Source organism: Cynocephalus volans, chromosome 1, assembly GCF_027409185.1.
Source record: "Cynocephalus volans isolate mCynVol1 chromosome 1, mCynVol1.pri, whole genome shotgun sequence".
NCBI classification, from domain to species: domain Eukaryota; kingdom Metazoa; phylum Chordata; class Mammalia; order Dermoptera; family Cynocephalidae; genus Cynocephalus; species Cynocephalus volans.
Window position 1 is genome coordinate 97,376,345 of NC_084460.1, and position 16,574 is coordinate 97,392,918.

At 41.8% G+C, this 16,574-nt stretch overlaps 1 protein-coding gene across 1 annotated transcript in view; it reads right to left on the minus strand.

Moving 5' to 3' along the window:
• The window catches only part of NCEH1 (neutral cholesterol ester hydrolase 1), a 67,360-nt gene extending 51,174 nt beyond the window's left edge, over positions 1-16,186 (minus strand). The window contains exon 1 of the mRNA XM_063108812.1: positions 15,981-16,186. Coding sequence (XP_062964882.1) covers positions 15,981-16,118 — 138 coding nt within the window. The 5' untranslated portion in view covers positions 16,119-16,186. The remainder of the gene's footprint in view (positions 1-15,980) is intronic.
• Between the last annotated feature and the right edge of the window lie 388 nt (positions 16,187-16,574).

The following is a 16,574-nucleotide window of genomic DNA, read 5'->3' on the forward strand; positions in this document are numbered from 1 at the left end:
GGGAGAACTTCCTGCCAGGGTATTATCACAAATACCCTCTCTACTGTAGGAGCTGTCCAGGGACTTCTGGTTACTCATCCATTTATTCACTCAAATATATTTTTACTTTGTGCTAGGTACTTTTAGGAACTGGGTACATGGTGGGGAAGCCCACAGACATGCTGCCTCCTCTCCAGAGCCTCCAGCCAAGAGGGAGAGATGAAATTACTCAGGGAGATAAATTACTTAGGAGTAATTAATCTTGTGAATTACTATATCACTGTGCCTAAACATCATTATTGTTCAACTAACAAATGATAGAGGCCATGGTAAATTTCCTTAATTATGATGGTCAACTGAAGACACCAGCCTTTAATAACTTTAGAAGTCAATGTCATCTTTCCCACACTTATAGGCCAGATCTCTGGGCCCCACAGCTGGCAATCATCTGAGCAAATCCAAAACCCTCCATTAAGAAAAATATCAAGCCTGCTTGCAAATATTTCACTATCTTCACATTATGGCAAGATGACCCCTATCGGGACTAGAATTCCAGTAAAATACTTTAATTCTTATAACAAAAATTTATGTCAATGTTGAGCTGGGTCACAGACCCTTCAAACTCGTTGTGCAGACCAGGCCACAGACCCCTCATATACAGGTTGTGAGCTAGGTAACTGGAAAGATCCTGGGAGCTGTTGGCAAGATTTACATGCTTTGTTTTTTGTTTTTTTGTTTTTTAAAAGATGACCGGTAAGGGTATCTTAACCCTTGACTTGGTGTTGTCAGCACCACACTCTCCCAAGTGAGCCATGGGCCGGCCCTTGTCTGTTTGTTTTTAAGTTTAATACAAACACTGTTAATTCTTTTTTCTGTTGTGATTTCTTAGAAAGGGACTTCATTGTAATTTATTTGAAGAAAATCCACAGAAAAATACTAAGTCAATAAAAAGTATAAAAGCATACATTATGGGAAAGAGGTTGGGCTTTGAAAAGTTAGCATGATGTTCTAAATTTAGTGTCACAATGTCTACCTGCAATTTTTTTTTGTTTTGTTTTTTGGCAGCTGGCCAGTTACTTGCAATTCTTTTTTTGTTTTTTAATTTTTATTTTTTTATTGAATCATAATTGACTGTACATATTTTTGGGATCCAATGTTGACATATGTTGATCAAATCAATATTACTAGTATGTATATTGTTACAAATTGTACTTATTCTTTATGCCCCTTCTCCAATCTCTCCCTATCCCCCTCTCCCTCCCACCTCCCACCACTGATAACTCTAGATTTCTTCTCTCCCTCTGAAAGAGTAATGGTTACTCTGTTGATTAGTTGCCTAAATGATCTGTCCAACGCTGAGAGGTGTGTTCAGGTCCCCCAATATTATCATAGAGCAGATGCTTCTTCTGTCACTCTGGAATGGGCTTTGTGGAGAGAGACATCCTCTTCTTTTCTTTGGTCTCTGCTGGTGACTCTCCTTGTGTCAATGCACTCTAGTGGCTGGTGGACCATCTGCATGGTGGTTGTGATATCTAGCCACTTTCGCAGCAGCCACAGGTTACTGTGGTGGCTGTGGTGGCCCACCCACACGGATGTGATGTTTTTGGCATGCTCCTTGGCACTGGTATGCCTGGCTATGGGCGAGGGGTCCAGTCCCCAGCTTGATGCCCCAGGCCCCTGGGTGGGACCCCAAGGCGCTGGTGGTGTGCCTGGTTGTGGGCGGGAGGTCCAGTCCCTGGCTCCATACCCTGGGCCCCTGGGCAGGCCCTGAGGCACACTGCCAGTGGGAGTGGGGTCTGGTCCCTGGCTTCAAACCTCAGGTTCCCAGGTGGGCCCCAAGGCACTGGTGGTGTGTCTGGGCTGGAACTAATTTTTTGCTCTTTGCTTACTTCTAAAATGGGGGAACTTCCTGTGGGAACCAGTATTTGAGCTGTGTGGTTGAGCTAAATTGTTGCTTTGCTGCTGTTTCCCTAGGGAAGGCTTTTTGTGCAGCTCAAGGTGTAATGGTTGACCTTATAGGTACTTCCGGCTCTCCAGAGACCCAGTACACCTGGGTTGTGTAGAAACTCTGATCTGGGCCTGAGATTTTTCATCAAACTGCACCCCATGCAATTCTGCATTCCTGACCAGTCTCCTCTGAGTGGTTCTGCACTGATTGGAGGGTGGATTGGCTGTCTGTGCCATGTCCCAGTGTTCTCCTGGTAGGCCTGTCTCCCCACTGCCAATGGTCCAACACTTCCCATGGGATGGGCCATGTACCAGTCCCTTGCAATGACTCACCGGCTTCTGAACGGCTGCCCTCTTTCAGTTGTTCTGGTTCCTCACTCCTGCGTGGATCCACGGGAACCCTGTTAAGGGTCTTGCTGTCCTGGTGGCCACCAAGGCCCTCTTTTCCCCTGCTGCCTCCAAGCAACTCCATCTGAAAGGCATAGCTGTGGCTTCTGTTGGCTCCTGCTCTATGCACTCAGCAGCTCCAGCTTTAAAGCAGCCATGGCCCAAAACATTCCAAGCAGTTTTTTCTTTCTCTCATCGTGGTTTCTCCCACCTTCATGAATTCTGTAGGTCTCTCCTCCTCTTCCCCTGAGCTCCAGAGGCCCCAGCTTGGCTGTTTTTACATTTTTATAGAGGTAAATTGGTTGATTTGTGGGAGAGAGTGATGCTGGGGACCATCTATTCTGCCATCTTGACTGGAACTCTCTGATATGCTTTATTTGGACATGAGCTCAGCCCCCAGCTTCTGCAGTGGTAGCAACAGCAGCAGCAGCCTCTAGCAGTCCCAGTGGCCCCCTGGTAGCCTCCGGGGGACACTGTGTATCAGAGCTGTTTGTCCTTTACGCTTAAGTCAGATAGCAAGGAACATCTGGGTGTGAGTCAGACAACCAAGGAACACCTGAGCGCACATGCAGACTTAACGTATTTACAACAGACACACTAAATTATGCTTGGCAAGATTCCAAACATCTGAGGGAGCCTGACCATTTGCTTGCATTTTCCTTACATTCCACCCCTTTGTACAAACTATGCATTTGGAATCTTCTGTGATGTTCCCTCAGCGAGGATAACTGACCCTTGCATCCATATAACCCCCATACCTATTGTACATTCTATACACCTTGAGGCCTGTCCCTGTAGCTCTACCCTTTTAGCTATATTTAGTGACATTCTTCCATTCCAACAGTCCCAAATGTCTTTAGCTTATTCCAGCACCAACTCAAAAGTCCAAAGTCCAAAGTCTCATCTGAAACTAAAGGCAAAACTCCTTCCAGATGTGAACTTGTAAAAATCAAAACCAAATTTATCTACTTCCAAGATACAATGGTGGGACAGACATTGGATACACATTCCCATTCCAAATGGGAGGAATAGACCAAAAGAAAGGAAAAGACAGGCCCCAAACAAGTCTGAAACCCAATGGGGCAGATATTAAGCACAATTGGGCAACTGGGCCCCCAAAGCCTTGGGCAGCCTCGCTCCTACAGCTCCACCAGGTGCAGCCCATTTAGCTGCCCTGGTGCCTGTAGCTTTTCCAGGCCAGCATTGCACATTGCCAATGGCCCTACAGATCTGCTTTCCTCATGGCAGCTCTGCTGTCTTTGCTCCACTAGACATTTCCCCGGTAGGGGCTCTGACCCCACTTTTCTGCTGCACATTGCTCTAGTAGATGGCCTCTGCAGTAGCTCTGCCCCTGTGGCAGGTCTCTGCCTAGGTCCCCAGGCTTTTCCATACATCTGAAATCTGGGTGGAGGCTGCCACGCCTCCAGTGCTGTTATGTTCTGCCAGCCTGCAGACTTAACACAACATGGACACCACCAAGGTTTCTGGCTTGTGCTCTCCAGAGCTGCTGCATGAACCACACTTGGGGCTGCTTGAGGCAGGGCTGCTCCAGCCAGAGTAGCTGGAATGCAGAGAGTAGGTTCTTGAGGGCAACAGAACCCCAGGTCTGTCCTCTGGAAAAACTCAGTTCTCCTAGGCCTCTGGGTCTGTGATGGGAGGGGTGCTCTTTCAAACTTCTGAAATGCCTTCAGGGCCTTTCTCCCATCATCTTGGCTATTAGCATCTAGCTGCCCCATACCTGGCTCCCGAATCATTTGAACCAGCTCAGCATACATTTGTCATCTGCTCACAGTTTGGGGCAGTTTTCCAGCATTTGCCCACACATTTTGGACAGCTGCATTCACCCATTCCATTAAGGAGTGGTTACCCGGCCCCTGTGCATATCTGTGGCTATTGTGTAGCTGCTGCCATAGGGATGGGTGTATGGTAATGGAGGCTAACTTTTCCACCTCTGCACCAGAGCACATCACACCATCCACCCCTAAGTCCCACAACTGCAGCAGCCAGGCAGCCAGTAGCTCTCCCTGTTTCTGCCAAAACTGTTTCCCCATGTCAACCAATTTAACCTGGGTATATGGGACACAGGTAGTGAATTGGGTCACTTGTGGGTTGCCTACCAGCTGTCTGCCTGGTCCCACAGGCTGCTCATGCCTCACTTTCTGATGAACAACCGGTCATGCCAGGAAATGCAGTCTCCCCCAACTCCCATTGGGTTCATCGTCATCCCCAGTGTTGAAAGCAGGGATGACCTGTTGCTGCACTTCAGCCTCCAGAGCATGTACCCGTACTTCCAATGTGTCTGCCTCCTGTTTCAAATCTCAAAACTGTGCTGCTTCATAAAGTGCCTGGTCCATGTTGGCTCACAGTACAGTGAACAACAGGCAGCCTCCAGTCAACAGGAAAGCAGCCACTAGGTACCACATATTCAAGGGTTGCCACATTTCCTCTCCCTCCTGAGAAGCTAATGGCTTCCTTATCCACTTGGAATCCTGTCAACTACACCAATTGTTGGGCTGGGTCACAGACCCCCCCATATGCAGGTTGTGAGCTAGGTAATTGGAAAGATCCTGGGAGCTGTTGACAAGGCTGACATGCTTTATTTGGATGCAAGCTCAGCCCGCATCCTCTGTACCCTCTGCAGCCGCCAGCAGCAGCCTCCAGCAGCAGCCTCAGTGGCCTGCTGGTGGCCTCTAGGGGTGTACCAGGGCACTGTGGACCAGAGCCATTTGTCCTTTATACTTAAGTCAGATAGCCAGGAACACCTGGGTGCAAGTCAGATAACCAAGAAACACCTGAGTGCACATGCGCAGTTATATTTACAACAGACATGTTAAGTCGTGCTCGGCAAGATTCCGCATAGCTGAGGGAGCCTGAGCATTTGTTTTCATTTTGCTTATAGTCAACAACTTTACTTCATGTCCCTAAAGTCTACTTTTCAGGTGACACATAAAATTCTAAAATGAATTGATACTTTGGCAAAGCCCAGTGGAGATCTTTGATATAAGACTGTGATTGTCTGAGAGACATGCAATTTCTCCAGCTTTTACAGCACTAACTCCAGATCAACTACCTGAATTAGAATTCTGGCTCCACCACTTACCAAGTGTATGACTTGGGCAGATACTTCACTAATCCCTCTATGCCTCAATTTGTTCATTTATAAGAATAATAGTATTTACCTCACAGAATTGTTATAAAGATTAGGTTAATATGTGTAAATCGTGGTTAGAACAATATGAGTTAGGTATGATGGTGATGATTCTTATATCCAGTTAGAACAGCAACAAACTAAGCCTGTGGATACCAATGATTAGGAAGAGGTTTTGAGTTCACACTATGTGCACTGGTTAGGAATTCTATATATACAGGCACATTTAATCCTTATAATAAGCCCTGATGGAGGCACTTTCATTATCCCCACTTTTACATATAAGGAAATTAACACTCATAGAGGTTTAAGGAACTTGCCCAACTAGTCACACAACTAGTAAATGCTAAACCTAGTAGCCATAGCCAATAGAAGTCCATGTTAAGAAGATCTACACCTGCATAGAAACTCATAAACCTGATAGCACCAGATTGGCAAGACTAATAATGAAAATAAAAGAATAAAAAACACTTTGCTACAGTAGTATACTGTAGATAACTGTCAAAAATCAGATCTGGACTAAATATATTTCTTATGTGCCTGGTACCACTCCAAATGCTTTACATATTAACTAATATTTGACGATGATGATAATGAACAATAAAGCTTTATACACATCTTATGCAATCTTCACAATAGCTTTATGTGCTAAGTATTATAACCACTTGCTAGATCAGGAAACAAACTTATATGCTAAATATTCTGTTCAAGGTTACACAGCTAGTTCAGTTCAGATCCAGGATTTGAACACAGGTCTCCCTGATCCCGAAGTCCATGCTCTTAAACACTAAAAATATTTCCCAAAGTTTAGTATACCATCAGTTTCATGAAGAATTTTGTTAAATAGGAGATATATGTAGCCAATTAAATTTGGGACTCACTGTATATTGTTTTTAAGATTCAAAATACACATTAGTATGTTATAGTAGGAGTTCTAAAATGTTTTATGGTTAAAAAAGCAATCCTGATTAAATCTGTTTAACTCAGCATTTCCCAATCTTATTTGGAACCCATGGAACCCTTTTCAATGTGTTATATATGTTGTTAAAGCAAATAAGAAGGAGGCCATTAGCCCGAGGTTGTCTCTGTAACCAGCGCTCTTATGTAAGTAAAGCAAATCAAAATCCAATTCAATTAAACAGTAAAATGAAACTTAAACTAAATCAATCAGAAACCATCAGCTAACCTCTAACTAGGGACCTTCCGTTGAATCATACATAAATAAGGCAAAGCCTAGCTGTAGCCAATCAAGTAATTTCTCTACTTTGCTTGTGTGTTTGGTCTGCAAAAGCTTGCTGCTCACATAGCATAGTGGAGCTCTTCTGGTTTTGAGTTCTGTCTGATTGAATCATTCTCTGCTCAAATAAACTGTTAAATTCATTTTGTCCAAAGTTTTTCTTTTAATAATATTAATATCTTCCAGGACTAAAATTTGTAAATACATAAAATACTCCTTCCCTGTGGGATGCATTCTTAATGTGGATCATACAACTAGTACGAAAGAGTTTAGAGTGAAGGGGTGGGAAGGGGAAAGGGAAAAGAGGAGATTGAACAATGACAGGAAACTGTCAAATATAGTTGAACGTCTACAGAGTCCAACAGACCTTGTTCACAGCCAGCCTCACTAAGCAGTCATGTGTCTGTGAACACGTTACTTAACTTTGTTCAGCCTTTATTTCCTTCCTTGTAAAGTGAAGATATTAACTATTATTTTACAAGGTGATTTTGTTTATAATTCAATTAACAGACCCATTATTAGGTAGACATCTGCCAGCAATCTTATTCTATTAAAAGTAGATCATCTTCTAAAGGCAGAATTGACTTGCTTTGTTAAGAAAAGTCAAGGAAGCAGGGATTATTGCCACTCTGGACTTGCTTCTAACAAGGAAGAATTGTGCCATGAAATGGAAGCAATTGAAACCTGGGGACAAAGTGACCCTATCTGAGAACTGATGCATTTACCAGAAATAGTGAGACAATCATTTTGCACTTGAGAAAAGCAGACTTAAAAATGCTCAAAGACAAGGTAGTTTGAGTTCCAAGGCAGGGACAAAATTATGGGACAGGCAGCTCAGAAGGGGGTTTTCTCATGGGACTTTCATCTCTTTCAAGAGGAAAAGGGAAAAGTAGAATGACATCAAATGAAAGTGGGAATTCGCCAGTGATATTTTAAGGAGATGGCCTGTAATTATAACTAATATTTTCTAGGAACAGGCACAAAATTCGTAACAAATTCAAAAAGAAGCATAAGTTTGTAAAAAAAAAAAAAAAAAAAAAAAAAATTATGAGGAAGTTAGAAACCCAAGAAACAGAAAGGCTTGCAAAAAAAAAAAAAAGTCATTTTTGGCTAAGTTCAGAGTCAGAAGCACACGGAAGCGCTAGGTCTGCCCCTCGGGGCAGATGGAGTAATACAGAGACTGAAAGAAAGCAGAACTATAAAAATTCCTGTTTTCTTTCTAATTTCTCTATCATGAATGATCTTCAGACAAAACAAAACAAAAAATCTAAAACAGTAAGAGGTAAATATGTCTATGATAGGTAAGAAAGCTTATGATTTGGTAAGGAGCCTATGCATTAAAAAACAAACAAGCAAACAACAACAACAACAAAAAAACCCCAGCATAAGGTAAGAAACATAAGAGCCATAAAAGAAAAACAAAATGCTAGCAGAGTGTAGGGAAATGCAGGCTGACTGAGGGGTGAGAGAGTGGAGGGGAATGAGGAAATTTTCAAAAGGAATGCTTTTTTTGAGTTAGTGTTTAAAGATGTGCAGGATGTTGGCTGAATAAATAGGGTAGGAGGGCATGTGAGGCAGAGGCAACAACAGAAGGAAAGGCATCAGACACAAGTGTGTAAACTGTCATTGGAAACAGTGAGGATGGAGTCAGCAGAGTGGTGCCAGCTAAGGAACTTTTATTCTACAAGGGATAAGAAACTGGGGTGGGGTGGGAGAGTGGTAACTGGAGGGTTAACAGCACATTGCAGCACTCAGAACTGGGAACACAGAGGTCACTCTACAGCTTTGGCTTGATTAGGGTGACCTGTGTGCAGGTCAGATAAATGTAGCCTGAGCATTTGAGCCCAGGCTTGCCTGGGAATAATTCTGGTTTAAAGCTATTGTTCTGGCATGGTTATTAATAGCAGCTTCTGTCACTCTCAAAAATGTCCTGGTTTGGACAATAAATTACATGGCTACCTAGATATATGTAACTTGGGGACTATCTGTGTTTAATAGCAATGATAATAAATGTGTATTTATATAGTTACAAACTGCAGAGAGGTAAGCATCCAGCAGGTACACTACAAATGGATTATATGTGGGCCACCATATATTGATGTTTAAGTGTTTTATAGAGGTAAAAACTTAAAACTGGTGTTTATAACTATTCAAAATTTTTCAGAGTTGGCATTCTATTTGAGAACCGCTTACATACCTCTCTCTATAGATCTTTTGAATTCTGTCACTCAAGCCCATACAGATTCCCCTCCATATTGCTCCCTGTATCCCCCACTCTACTATATAAATGTAATTATTTCTATGACATGAGAATGATTGGGAAGCACTGATGCAGATTAATGTAACTGTGGGAGCTCAAAAAAGGTCAGTATACAAAGAGTGCATAAGTGACAAAGTTATCATGAGCATTCCCACAGCCTGGCCCAGCAGCGACAGCATGAAACAAGGAGCCCAGGAACTGCAATTCCAGTCCCTGTTTTGCCAGTATAACTAGTCATGTGATCTTGAGGATGCCACTGACCCTTTCTGAACCTCAAGTTTCCTCAGTGAACAAATGGAAATACTGCCAACCATCTATTTATTGCAAATAAATAAATTAAATGAGGTGATGTAAGTAAAACCCTTCATAAAACCTGGAGTGCTATTGCTATAGGTCAGATGTGTCCCCCAAAAGTTCATGTATTAGAAACTTGATCTCCATTGTTAAGTGTTAAGACAGTGGGAAATCCAATTATAGGATTTGAAAGGGGGTGCCTTTGAGAGGTGATTAGATTGTGAGAACTATACCCGCATGAATGGACTGATCCATTCATACGGTAAGAGCCTGATGGTTTAATGTGTTGTTATGGTCTTGGTTCTGATGGCTTGCTTTATAAGGAGAGCAAGTGAGAAGGTTAGTTCTCTCTTGCTCAGGCCATTCTTGCCACGTGAGATACCCTGTGTAGCCATGGAACCCTGTAGAGACTTCCCACCCAGAAGAAGGCCCTAACCGGATGTGTCCCCTGGATTGTGGACTTCCCAGCCTCCAAAACTGTAACAAATAAATTTCATTTCTTTTTAAATTACTCAGTTTCAAGTATTATGTTATAAGCAACGGAAACGGACTAATACAGCCATATAAATCCAAGGTGTAATAAATTATGTCCTTTAAGATCTCATTTCTCTAAGGGCTGGCCTCTTCTTCCTCTGGATCCTGGTGTCTCCCAGGGGTACCCTGGGTAGGATCTCCCAATCTTACTCTCACTCCACACACATTCACTCCCACTACTTCCACCACCACCCATCTGCTGATCACTTCCAAATCCTTATCTCTAACCCAGCTCTCTGAGCTCCCGACCTGTATATGCAGCTATTTATGAACAGCTATTTATGAATAGCTATCCTAGAACTAGTCCCACTGACACTCCCAGACAAGGTCCAGAACTCTGTATCTTCACTCTTAGATCTGTTCCTTCTCCTAAATCAGGGTCCTTGCCACCATTCACCCAGTTATTCTAGAGTTTGTTCCAGGAGTCATCTTTGACTCCTTTCCTCCAATCCATACTATATCCCCTCCAACACCAACTCTGGTCAGCTTCCCTCCAAACCAGTCCCACTTCATTAGTTCATGCTCTCATCTGGGCTATTGCCTCCTAAGTGGTCTCTTGCCTTCACTTTTGCTTTCTTAAATTCCAGTCTCCACACTACCACTGACAAGGGCTGTTCTAAAACACAGATTGGGCCATGTGACTTCTCTGGTAAAAATCTGTCAGTTTCTGCTCATTCAACCCTTCATTATTTTCTTCCTTTCTGTCTTGCTCTCTGACCTTAAAACTTTAAGCTCTAGCCAGTCTAAAACACATTTAGTTCCTTAGCCATATCATCCTCTCTCAATGGAATCTTTGCATACTGCGTCTTCTGGCTGGAATGTCCCTTTCGCCTCCCTCTATATTCCCCTACCTCCTTCACTTGGCCAGTTCCTATGGGAAGGCAATCTATCACAATGGTTAAAGCTCTTGAGCTCAGGAGTAAGACAGTCTAGAGTTGAATCCAGGCTTCACCTCTTATAAACTGTCAGCTTTAGCAAGTTACTTTTCTTTGCATTTCAGTTTCCTCCTTTGTCACATAAGGAAAATAAGAACACCTGCCTGATAGTATTATAGTATGGACTAAATGAATTGCATGCAAAGCACATGCAAAGTGTCTGACACAGAGTAAATGCTCACTATATTCTTAACAGATGTTATTTTTACTGTGAATGCTCAACCTTGATAACTCAGGTCAGATATCAATGTGAAAGGGAAACACTTCCCAATGCCCAGGTCTACTTTAGGTGTTGTTTTAAGGTTCTTGCAGCAACCCATAAATGGCTCTATTATAACTCTTTTCCATCATTCATGTGCACACTGTGTCACTGTCAGTTGGATTATCTCTCCTCACTTGACAGTAAGCTCCTTAAGATTAGGTATCTATCTTATTCATTTCTGTTTTGCCTGTTCCTAGCACTGGTGTTCAGTTAATATTTATTGAGTGGGTAATGACTTCCAGATGGCAGGATTTTAATTTTGCTTTGGAAACACTGAAAGATAGATTGTTAACATTTCATAATATGACACACCTTAGATTAGGTAGGGAATATAGCCAGGTTTGTCACTTAGAAATTCAATTACATTTCCATATTCTTTATAAGCATAAAATGAAGGAGAAAATAAGTGGGAGACAGTTCTCACAGTTTCATTTGGCATTAAAAGTAGATATATGCATACTATTTTAAAAGAACTAATTTGCATAAATAGAAAGTTTAGGAATGGTTAACTGCACTTTCACATTTCACAGAAATGTCTTCAGATCAAGTTCAAGCCACATGTTAGAAATAAGATGTCCCATTCAAATAAAGTAATAATAATGGCATTTCTGTGCTCAGGGCTGTATTTGTAAAATTGCTAGAAAAAATAAAAGGAAATTGAAAATTAGGCATTGTCTTAAATACCTGATAGCCGAATCAATCTGACAATGTTTCATAGGTGCTGTCTGCAGAGACCAGCTTAGATTGTTCACCTGTCAGGGGGATCCAAACCCCAAACCTGTGACCTTGGTGATATAAGACTGTGCTCTGACTGACTAAGTTAACTGGCCAGCCCTCTGAAGCTATTCTTAAAGCCTTTCTGCTGCTATTTGTTTAAAGAAAATCCTATCAAATCAGCTAAAAATTAGTTAACGAAAACTCCAATTTACATGAAGACATCATCACATGTCTGGAAAGCAGTAGACAAAACTTATTATTTACTAATGTTTTAAAGTTAAATTTGGGCCGGCCCGTGGCTCACTTGGGAGAGTGTGGTGCTGATAACACCAAGGCCACGGGTTCGGATCCCTATATAGGGATGGCCGATTAGCTCACTTGGGAGAGAATTGTGCTGACAACACCAAGTCCGGGCATCTTTTAAAAAACAAAATAACATAAAATAAAATACACGACATTGATATGCACATACATGTACATCAATTCCACTTTAGAAATAGGAAACCTATCCCTGGGTGCAAAAAAAGTTTTAAAATAATTTATTATTACTATTCTACTATATGTAGAATATACAGATATGGAAACTGAGAATACAACCTTTGGCCGAGAAAGAAAAAGTCAACATATTTTAAATTATATTTTTCTGTTTTTCTACACATACAAATATATATCTACATGTTTGGATATACAAATGGTACACACGCTGTTTTGTAGACTTTTCCCACTTGACATACAGTACAAATCTTTCGCAGGTCATTAAACATTATTTTAAAACTTAGATTCTTCAGCTGCATAGTATTCCTAAATGTGAATTTACCATAATTTAATCTCTTATTGTTCTTAAATTTTCATTTTTTAAAAAAAATGTTAAAAAGAAAAACAGAGAAAAAGAAAAAGAGAAAGGTTGTTGATATTTTAAAACTTAGATTCTTCAGCTGCATAGTATTCCTAAATGTGAATTTACCATAATTTAATCTCTTATTGTTCTTAAATTTTCATTTTTTAAAAAAAATGTTAAAAAGAAAAACAGAGAAAAAGAAAAAGAGAAAGGTTGTTGAATGTTCCCTCACATTTCTTATAAATGACAGTGTTTTTGGAGTAGTTGAACAAGCTTTTAATCCTGTAAAATGTTCCAGTCTTTCTTATAGCTACAGCTTTGCTTACAATAAATTCTATCCAGAGGGATTTCTTGGTCAAAGAATAAACACATTTCTAAGGCTTCTGATGGATATTGCCAAATTGCCCTCATATTTTTCTTCCAATGTATATTTTCTCCAGCAGTGTACGCTTCTCAGTATCTTGAGCTGCACTGGGATTACCATTTTCTAAAATCTTTGCTTGCACTGCATTTTGAAATCAGTCTTCAGAATTTCCTTAAACTCTCTCCTATTGTTCCTCTTGTCTCCTGATGCCCAGTCTTCATCTAAATGGTTCTACTGTCCTTCCCAGACCTACTTTCATTCGTGCTTTTCCACGGCTCAAATCTTATGATGGCTTTGCTATAACAGTGAAATTTGCCTAGCTAGTAGTTTATCCCCTTAGACTCTTAGAACCAAAGTATTAACCAACTAATCTGATAAACTATCTAAGCTAATTAATGTAAAGGGGCTCATTCCCAGAAGTACATATACAATATATCTTGAGCAGTTTAAGAAAACCGTACTATCTCCAACAGCAATGTATTTTATCTTATAGAGCACTGGTTCCCAAATTTTGCTGCAATTGAAATCACCTGGAGAACTTTTAAAAGTACTCTAAACACTACTAAAAATAGTCATCTCCTAGAGATTCTAATAAATCTGTTATAGGGTATAGACCTGGGCATTAGGATTTTTTTTTTTAACAGTCCCTAGGTAATTCTAATGCATCACGTATGCTTGAGATGAGTTAGAGAGATACCCTAAGTAGTTTCTTCTTGGATATTATTGGAGGACCCCAGGGAAGAAAAGCACAATGAACATAATCTCTATACTCAACTCACTGCACAAGATAAAGGAGAAAAGGGGAAGTCAGGGGTGAGGCATTTGCCAATGACAACACAATAAAGTAGCATTCACATTTCTTGATGCTATGCAGATGCTGCTGTGTTAGGAAGTAGGCCGAGCTTACTCTCTTAAATAGCTTCAATTGCTTTTGTAATTGATTCAGTTCACTCAAACTAAAATTAAAACAAGGTTTATATCATGCAGTTTAGTGGTAGCTCTTCAGGTTTCAATTATATAAATTACTTCCAGTGTATATTTATATTATTGTTTTAATGAAGTTAGCAATCCTACAGATTTTCTCCCCAATCTATAGTGGACCCTTGGGGACAACTCTTAGAAGAATAACTACAAGTACCAAGCACTTAAATACATTACTAAACCTCATAGCACCCTTAAGTTATTTATTTGCCCTATTTTACAGGGAAAACTCCAGAAAATTTGAAGTGACACTAGTAAATTGCTTTACTGGATAGCATATGTTTCCATCTGGACTGAATAATCTTTCCAATATTTCACAATTCAGAAGAGAGGTGATAAAAGCCACTTCTCTGCAAACCTACTCCCGAACTACAGTGTCAGGTGAGGACAATTGTTACCTCATCTATTCCTGTGACCTGGCTTTACACATATTTCTAAACACTGCCTGAGGGCATGCTCGGTAGAGTTCCCTACACAGCCTTGCCCTCGATAGGTCAGCAGCTTTGTTGGAGAAAAAAGGCTTTTCTCCAAATCTGCCTTTTCCCAAATTACTTATAAGGAAGAAGCCTTTCTTGGTGATGTGAAAACTAAGAATAATCTCTACAGCCAACATGGCAGTTTGATTCTTTTTTCCTGTTTTCCTTATTTTTAATTTATTGTAGCAGGTCATTTAACCCACCTAGCTAAACACCATTGTTCTCCAGAATCTTTGAAGGGTGTTACTTCCAAATTACATAATTTTTTGGGGGAAAAGAGAGATTGCAGGGCTTCCTACATAAAGACTGATTTTCTTGGTACCAATGCTAGAGAAGAGGGTGATCATCCTTCCACCATGCCAGCATTATAGTAAGCAGGAGGGAAGGATGGGAGTATGTATCTTCATAGACTTAAGAGACAAAGAGCTGGAAAATGCGGCTGGATTCAGAAAAAGCAAATCCATACGAGGAATGTGCTTTAATGCCTCGAGTAAGGGGACTTTAATAGAAAAAAAGTCCACAGACTATGTAATCCCACACATAATTAGAATGCACCGGGAAAAGGAATATAAACCCTGTAGGAAAAATCACGAGTTTTTCATTTCTTTTTCTACTTGTCATTCCTGAAAGTAGTTTACAAAAATAACCTGAGATTAAAGCCCAAGGTTGGGGGGAGGGAGGAGACTTGGTTTTAGAGGAGGGTTAGTTTAGATAAAGGAGGCTGCTCAGAAATACTGTCCAATCACAGGGCTCAGCCTTGCTGCAGACTGTAGTTTAGATTTTAGATTCTCTGACACTAAAAATAATGCTTCTTACCATGGAATAAACCAGAGACAGTTACATTTGCCTGTCCATAGGGGGAAAGAAACATACACCCATGATACACTGGAGAGAAACGTTACCCTTCCAAGTAAAGGCAGAGGTTATCAACTTCACAGCTTAGGACAAAATAAATGCTGCAGGGCAGGCAGAAAGCACGCTTCATGCAAACAAGGGCTGCCGTCGCCTCCGTCCCCTCTTTTGCTGCCAGCCAGGCCTCCTGGCCTCCTTTCTTGGGCTGAGCTGAGAAGTGCCATGGATGAAATGGGAGACCTGTGGGGTTCCTTAAATGATTCGAAGAGCCCTGCCTGCTGCATCCGGGAATGGAAAGCTCCACAGCCAGGGGAGGATGGAAGACTACCCGTGACCGCTTCTGCTTTTGAGGTGACAGCACTCCCAGGAACCAGAGCCTCTTTTCCCCGAGCTTTCCTAAAACCTTTAACTCACTGTCTGCCCGCCCCTATAGGAGAACGAAAATGCCAAAGGATTTGTTTCTTGACGCTGTAAACCAAGAAAGAGTGGGATACTTAGGGCAGATGGAGAGTTAAACAATTGTCAAATTCTACTGAAGTACTTCACCTCCTATGTCACAAACGCAGATGAGAAGACACAGATCTAGCCCGCTGCTAGCAAGGAGGTGAACGCGATACCCTGAAAATTCCCGACCAGATCACCTTGAAAAGCGGTCGCCTCATTGCGTTAGAAAAATATGCGCTCTCGTGGAACACTGGGGAAATATTGTTTCCCCATCAAACATTGTTTAACAGGAGGGAGAGAGAAGCAGCGCTGGGCTGCGCCTCACCACTTGCTGTGTGCCCCGGAAAATCGCGTCCAGCAGCATCAGCTTCCAGGGATCGGACACGGAGCTGGGCAGCGGGATGTAGACGTAATAGGCGGCCAGCGCCACCACGGCCGTGAGCAGGACACAGGACGACCTCATCCTCCCCTGGCTCGGCTCGCCAGCGGGTTAATGAAGAGAAAAGGGCGATGCCACCCAAAAGCCTTCGGCAAGTTTCTGCCAGTTGCAGCTGCTCATTCACGGGTTTTTTTTTTTATAAGCCCAGGAACCAATCAGAGACGGCGTCGGGAGGAAGTCGGAGCGCTGACGTGCCCCCTCTACGGTGTCCTTCCAAGTGTTGCAGACTCTCCAGGTTGGAGGGAGCTCTGGCGCTGTGCTGGGCACAGCACAGCGGACTCTGGAGGACACCGTTCTGTATTGCATGCCTGTGAAGATGGGCTTCCTCCCGAAGGTTCTCTGTCCAAAGCATGTAGGTCGTTCTGACTCAACCTAGAGATATTATTGAGAAAGATAATAGAAATCCTCTGTTTTCTAGAGCCAGACTTGCAATGTAATGTAAGTTCTGATATAAGCAGATATTCACAAGTTCTTTTAGTT